Here is a 7,448-nt window from a genome sequence, read left to right on the forward strand (position 1 = left end):
TTCCTCCAACCTTTCACACCCTTCTATGGCCACTTCTACTTGAATCGCAGTTGTCAAAGACATCGTTAATTCTCTCTCTGTCATTTGTTTTTAAATGAATTTAGAAACCCTAGCTCCGTGCGAAATGACAGTTTTTTTTCTTTCTTTTTTTTTTTCTTTTTTGAATGAAAAATTGGGTGTTTTGAAGCATAATGATTGGAATCTACAATAAGATAACAAAACACTTCAATTTCTGCAGGTATATCTCTCTCACTCTTTCTACTTTGAAAAATATACTTATTTCTTTCTGTAATTTGCTTCTTCTTTTTTTTTTTAGTATTTCATACTGTTGAAATTAAACTGACATAAAAATAGTATTTATTAAAATGTGGGGTTTGTAATGTTTAGTAATGGATTAAAGTTCCTAGCTTTGAACAATTTCAATAAACATGAACTATGATTTAAGCTATGAACCTAAATTGGAAGCTTTGAGGAAACATTGAGTAGCTGGTGGTTAGTGTTGAAACCTTGGTTAGAGTTTTATATAGGGAGAAAAAATTGAGTGGTAATTTAGTAAGGATTTATGGTATTGAACTCATATTTTTGTTAATATATAATCTCAATAGTGAATCACATGAACAACTTGTTGAGCAACTATGTAGATGGAATTTAATTAACTACTGCTAATTGTTTATAATTACATGGTGAAGAAGTGAATTATGTTAGTTAACTTATAAATACACCCAAAGAAAGAGAGAGAGAGAGATTTTAGTTAACCCAATTCTTCTGTGCTCTGGATTAATAGTAAAAAAATGATATGTTAATTGAGGAAGTAAAATAAAGTATGACCTCAAATAGAATAGAATGGTAGACAAAAATCCATATGGCTGACCCTTACTAATCTATTGAGGGTCAATAAACAAACCCCATAAAATTTGGAACTGAGACTTGATTGTCGTTGTTTTATTAATGGTAAACTTAGATTTCCCCATATAACCTCTTTGTTTATGGTAGTTGTTAAGCTTTACATGTTGTAAATTTCTATGGATATTTTGCCAATTACATACCTATTGAAATACGAGTTGTATGTCGAGTTTTTGAGAAACAAACCAAAGAATTGCTTATTTACCATATCTCATTTGTATATATGGCAACTCCTTATTGGCTGCATTTTGTTTCTTTTCATGTGTTGTCAAATGCCCCTTGTTAAGGAGAAGGTATTTGGTATCAAATGATACTATGTCAGCAGTATTAAAATCCAATAAGTATAAGACATGTCAGTAAAAAAATAACTACCCTACTAATAAATGAAAGACATATGTTAGTGGGTGGTTATTTTTACACACATGACTCTCAATTATTAAGTTTTGATACGAATAACGTAGTATTATTTGATATAAAATATTTTTTCCTGGTTAAAGAAGCTTATCTCTTTGCCTTGGCCCTTTGGGTTTTCTGTGGTTCTATCTCACTCAAATCTCTCTTTTTGTCTCTCTCTCTCTCTCCCCTCCTCTATAGATGACCCCAGTTCACTCGTCAGAGTATTTAGTAATCATTGACATCGTAACCATTGACCATCTCCAATCGCCGCACTACAGTCTTAGTACTCAACTATAGATCATTCTCTTTTCACACACACACACACATATATATATATATAGTGGCAGGTTGATTCTCAACCCAAACCTGCTCAACCTATGATCACCGTGTACTACTTACATCTAAGTAAAAAAAATTTAAAATTTGTACTTCAAAAAAGTGCAATTGAAAACCATTAAAAAAATCACCTTAATATGGGCCAAACTAAACTAAAATTGCTAAAATCTGTCCCTCGAATGGACATCATAAACATCATTGCTTAAATTGCTCATTGGCCTTTATGCATATAACATGCTAACATACTGGATATTTTTGGCCTTATTGTGAATAATATAGCCTTTTACATCTGATCTCTTAATTCTAAGCTCGCTCCCCATGCATTTGAAGCTGTGACAAGAGTAAGAATTACACTTTAGAAGTAAGAACATCAAAGGATAAAAATGAACAAGACAAACAAGAATATTAATAATCATCAATCAAAGATGCCATGTATGTGAACGTGCAGACAAGGGCAAAATTTGCCAAACAATATAATTCTGGAAATATTTTAGGCGAATGGCATGCGTTCAAAGTTAATTAGTTAGTTGGACTCTTTTTTGAAGTCAAGTACAGCAAAATCAACTTTCAATGGAAGTTGAGTTTATTATACTCGATTTCCTACCAAAAATGTATTAAAAAAAAGAGGAAAAAACTCGACTTCCTACCAAAAATAGATTAAAAAAAAGAGGAAAAACGATTTTGGCTGAAAGACAAGTTTACTATAATCGATTTTGGCTAGAAGTCAAGTTTCTTAAAATCGATTTCCAAAAAACAATCCAACTAACTAATTAACTTTGAACACAAGCCATCCGCCTAAAAATTTTCTAAAATTATACTGTTTGGCAAATTTTGCCTGCAGACAAGTATAAAAGTTCAAGAGTTCAAACATCTACTATATTCTTCAGCTTTCTCACACCCTTGTCTAATTAGACCCCCCAAAACTATTTAAGCCGAATATTATAAAGTTCCCACTAGTCTTTTTTTACTTTTTTTTTTTTCATTGATTGAAACATTAAAGAGCAACATGGTTGCAACTTGCATCTCATAAATCAGCCAGATTTTTATATGCTTGGGTCTTGACAAAAGTTAAATGCACGAGTTGAAGTATATAGCATATATAAATGATTAAACCCATATTTATCAAATTAAAATGATTAAACTCATACGAACCTGCTTCAGAAAGAACGAAATTTGGGTCCTGACCAATCTGCCACGCAAAGTAGCCAAGCAATCCCGTTCCCTTAGCATATGTAACCTTGGTAGATGTACTATTCGTATCATCGTAACCAATCCATGTCGTCCCAGAATAGCAATAGTTTGTAACAAACGTGGAATTATACACTTTTGTGGCACTATTCTGGGATATGAAATCCAATATTTGGCTATAAGCTATTGACCCATCTGTGGATATAGCAGCTCCATTAGCCGGAGCAAATATTCCATTGTCATCAGCATTTACTAGAGTCCATGCGTAGCCATAAAATGGAAGACCAAGTACCAATTTACTGGCAGAAACACCAGCTTGAATCCAGGCTGTGATGCCACTATCTCCGCTAACTTGGCTTGTTGGATTGTACAACGCAGCAGGAGGTCCAGTCACATTTGGTGACCAACCAGGTGCAATAAAGTCATAGGCCATAACATTGACCCAGTCCAAGCTGTTCGATATATCCTGAATTGGATAAGTCAAACCGTAATAGTTTGAGGAGTAATAGAAAGCTGCAACCAGAAGCAATGTTGTATTGCCAGAGCTTGTGGCCTCACTAGCCACTGCAGCTCTCCACTCGTCTAGAAGTAATCCAAGGTTGGTAAATTCAGTAGCTGTAGAAGGGTACTCCCAGTCAAGGTCAAGGCCATAAAAGTTGTATAACCTTGCTAGTTGTATAGAGGAATTTATGAATGATGCGCGAGTACTTGCTTGGCTAGCCATAGCAGCAAAAGTTGTGGCATTAGCGCCTCCTCCACCAATGGATAAGAGGGTTTGAACTGAAGGGTTTTTTTGTTGCACAGTGGCCGTGAAGGTTGAGAACTCGGCTAAGTTTGAGGAAGAAATGGAAACTTGGTATGTGGTTGGGTCAAGATCGGCAAAGGCACAAAATAGATGGGTGAAGAGTGTGGAATCTATGCCTGAAACAGACAACCCTGAGCCAGGAAACCAGTATGCGGCTTTCACTTCAGTTTGTCCGGCAGAGAATTGTAGTTGGAGAAGGAAAAGGAGAGTGTAAAAAATATAGGGAAGGGATTTGGAAGCCATTGAAGGAATGGTACTAGTAGTACTGGTTCTATTGGATAATATTGCTTGGTAGCATGGAGATACATATATTTTTTATGTGAGTCCAATTATAGATCCAAGTACGGAGCTTTTTCTCTTTTAATTTCTCAGAGTTTTTTATATGATTGCTTCGTGGATTAAATTATTAGGTAAGCAAATCATGAATAAGATGCGTGTTTGAACTTTCATGTTGAACTTTAGACTCAACGACTGTTTGAAACTTTCAATGAAGACGCTGTGAGGTAGTTGACGGGGCACACAGATTATAGAGGTCTGAAAATGAAAGGTATTAATTCAATTTGCTGATGATGCAGTGTCGGTGTGCTCTATCGATGCTATTAATATAAGAGTGTTAAGAGGCACCTTACAATGCCTGTTAAGAAACAGTTTTTTGTTAAATTATTTTGCTCTATGTCTGATTTATAACTAATTTTATAGAACGTAGAGTCAATAAAGCTAACTTTTTAAGTTTCAATCCTTACTTTAGTACTATTTTCAATCACCTCATCAATTTATACCAATTTTTTATTTAGTGAATCTCACAATAAATCATTCTTAATTGCGTTAACATTTCACTCATATAATCCAAAGAAAACGAGATAGATCAAGAGCATGAGCTGAGCCTCCAGTAACAATCAATCATGTTTTCTTTATCCAATCTTTGACTCTTCACAACATATTATAAAACGTGTACTAAACAATAATGCACCCCCAAAAAATAGGATTGGTCAAAGAATCGAAAAGAAAGTGATTTCCCATTTTTTGATCTAATCAGGGTTGAACAAATGGTCGATACGATGAAATATTAAATAATTTATTAAATAGTCTTAAAATTTTTAATATAAATAACATAAATGTATGATAACTCATTCATTTTTTTTTCTTAAAAAATATCCAAAACATATAAATGATTTTAAGTAAGTTTTCATGATTTTAAAATATTAAAAACTTAGAAGAAAAAAAAGTGTATTAAAGATTATACTTTTTTTTTTTTGATGGGTATTAAAGATTATACTGACATTATACAATATACTACTTTTAATTTTTGTCATATAAATGCATATATATTATTCACTAAAACAATAATTAGAAGAAAAACAAAAGTCACGTGTTGCGTTAACTGTTAGTGGCTGCCACTCGAAATTTAAAAATGAGGCGGCTTCAACTGTGAATATGTGAGGCAGCTAGCATCATTAATGAAATGACCCAGCTCTTTCATTTTCCACCACGGATCTTCCACTTCCGTCGCTTCACATTGATCAAAGGTTGTTCTTCAAATTGAGGGCAATTTAGTAACGTTCTTCTAGTAATGTTATTTGTATTTTTTAAAAATGTACGTGGATGAAAAAGTGTATAAAAATACGTATAATGTTATTTAGACACAGAAAACTATTGTTTAAAATACCATACCAAACACCCCCTGAATTATGCTAGAGACACAACTTTTAACACAATTTTATGCCACAACTCACTATATGGCTAGTTGTAATTGGTAAGAGTATATCTCCACATAGCCCACAGATATACTTTTACCAATCACAACTCACCATATAACAAGTTGTGACACAAAATTCTACTAAAAATTGTGCCCTAGCATAATTCCTTCAAATTGCTTGCTGCTAAGGTAGGTTCATATTTTCAGGTGAGTGCTGCTTTTTCAAAATTGTGCTATAATCCTTAACTGGAATTTGAGCCAAGTGTCATTTTGTGGATTTGGTTGCATCTCTGGCATGTCTAATGTGACATCAATACAAGCATGTAAATGCACGTGCTGACTAGATAAATAGGCCATTTGTAAGTTTGGGCGGAGCCTGATTGTGCCACTGTTTCTAGCAGTTTTGCTAAAGGTGGCTTAAGTTTATGTGGTTCATTTGTTTCCACTTTGTATGTATTTGATCCACTATCTTGAATTGTGGATGTGTCGAGCAAGTCGAACAAGAAGAGTGGTCACTTGCGTTGGAGGTGATTAGGTTGGTTTTAAGGTCTGCTAATTTTGTGAATGTTTTGGAGATGATTTCTTTTTTAAGCAACCTAAATGAGATTCTCTTAATTAACCAAACCAATTAAACATGTATGAATTCTAGCTTCGAGGCTTCCCTTCCCCCCACATAAATAAATAAAGGCATTATTCTGATGACCTGTTTGTGGGACTTAGCAACTAAAGAGGTTGGATATCGAGCATTAAGAATGGCCTTGTATGAGAACTTTATTGTTGTATTTGCTGTCACTATGCCTGCAAGTTTTGTGGATTCATCCTCTTATCTTAAAGGTTTCTCTTCAAATTAATTTGAATAGAAATTATCTAAACTTGTTTTGTATTTTTTTATTGTGTATGAATTTTGAAAATCTAACTGTTGGATTACATATTCTTTATGTTCTTAACATGCATGTCAAATTTCCTTTACATCAGATGCTATTTACTATCTAATCAATAACGTATTTTTTTGTGTATAATTTTTTATCATAAAAACTTGAAATTTAAACATGTCATTGATTACATTTCTATTGATCATTGATCTTCTTGAAATTTCCCAAACATGAAGAATTGTTGATGCCCATTTTTTGAATTTGTACCCAAAAGCCCATATGGAGGAAAGGCCAATGAAAAGCAAGGCCCAAAGACCCACCAAGAAGACCAAAGAGCAAGAAAGGTCCAAAGAAAAAAGTGCAAGGGAAAGCGATTTACAGCAAAATGCAAATCTGCAGCAGAATACAATTCTTCATCCAAATGGCTTTGATAGATCAAGGTAAATTGGGTCTAAGACACTTTTGATCCAGTTAACATTATTTGGCCCACAAAGGCCCAAATCCTTTTGTATAAAAGATAGGTGTGAAAACTAATATGAAGAAGCACAATGAAAAGAAACAAGGAACAGCAGGAAGTATCAGTAGTAGGAATTGCGTGAAGGAAAGAAAAGCCAAACTAAAGAAAATGACAAATACAACTAGAAACGCATGAAGAAATAAGACAGAGACATGCAACAGAACAAAATAAAGCTAATCTGCTACAGCAGAAACAGCATGGGAATGAAAGAAGACAAAAACATAAGATAGTGGAGCAAGCACACAAGGGCCAAAGCATTACCAACCTATACCTAGCCAATACAAGGGAGGTGGGCCCACGGTCAAGGGGATTCAGAGGGCGTGGTTTGGTGGTAGGGGAAAAATGGGGTTTATATTTGGTTTCCAGCCAACTTCTTTTGGGAATATACCCTGCTAGGATGTTATCTTACCCAAAAGAAGTAGTAGATGGTTTGGACCATTTGATGCATGCCATAGAGCTAGATAGTGAGGTAGCCTAATCCTTATCCATTTTGAACTCAGAGGTAGAGATATACAGCAAGAACAAACAAAAATGAAATTTTGTCACGAAATGAGTAATGGTGCAGCAAACATGAGCAGTGGTAGTGGTCGGGCAACCAATGGGTTGGTAGGTAGTCCTGAAGGAATGCCCACAACAAGCCAAAAATAGTTGATGAAGCCCTAGAGGTAAAAGGGAGAAATCCATTGAATTAACTCACTATAAAAGAAAGAGGTAGCCATGGATGAAAATGGAGGG

At 34.5% G+C, this 7,448-nt stretch overlaps 1 protein-coding gene across 1 annotated transcript; it reads right to left on the reverse strand.

Moving 5' to 3' along the window:
* Positions 1–1,725: 1,725 nt before the first annotated feature.
* LOC115977215 (class V chitinase-like) lies at positions 1,726–3,993 on the reverse strand. The gene is made up of 2 exons (XM_031098936.1): positions 2,788–3,993; positions 1,726–1,965 (listed from the first exon to the last, which is right to left on the reverse strand). The coding sequence occupies exons 1-2, from the start codon at positions 3,869–3,871 to the stop codon at positions 1,919–1,921; spliced, it is 1,131 nt and encodes a 376-aa protein (XP_030954796.1). The 5' UTR covers positions 3,872–3,993; the 3' UTR covers positions 1,726–1,918.
* Between the last annotated feature and the right edge of the window lie 3,455 nt (positions 3,994–7,448).

The sequence above is a fragment of the Quercus lobata genome, chromosome 2, assembly GCF_001633185.2.
Source record: "Quercus lobata isolate SW786 chromosome 2, ValleyOak3.0 Primary Assembly, whole genome shotgun sequence".
Classification (NCBI taxonomy): domain Eukaryota; kingdom Viridiplantae; phylum Streptophyta; class Magnoliopsida; order Fagales; family Fagaceae; genus Quercus; species Quercus lobata.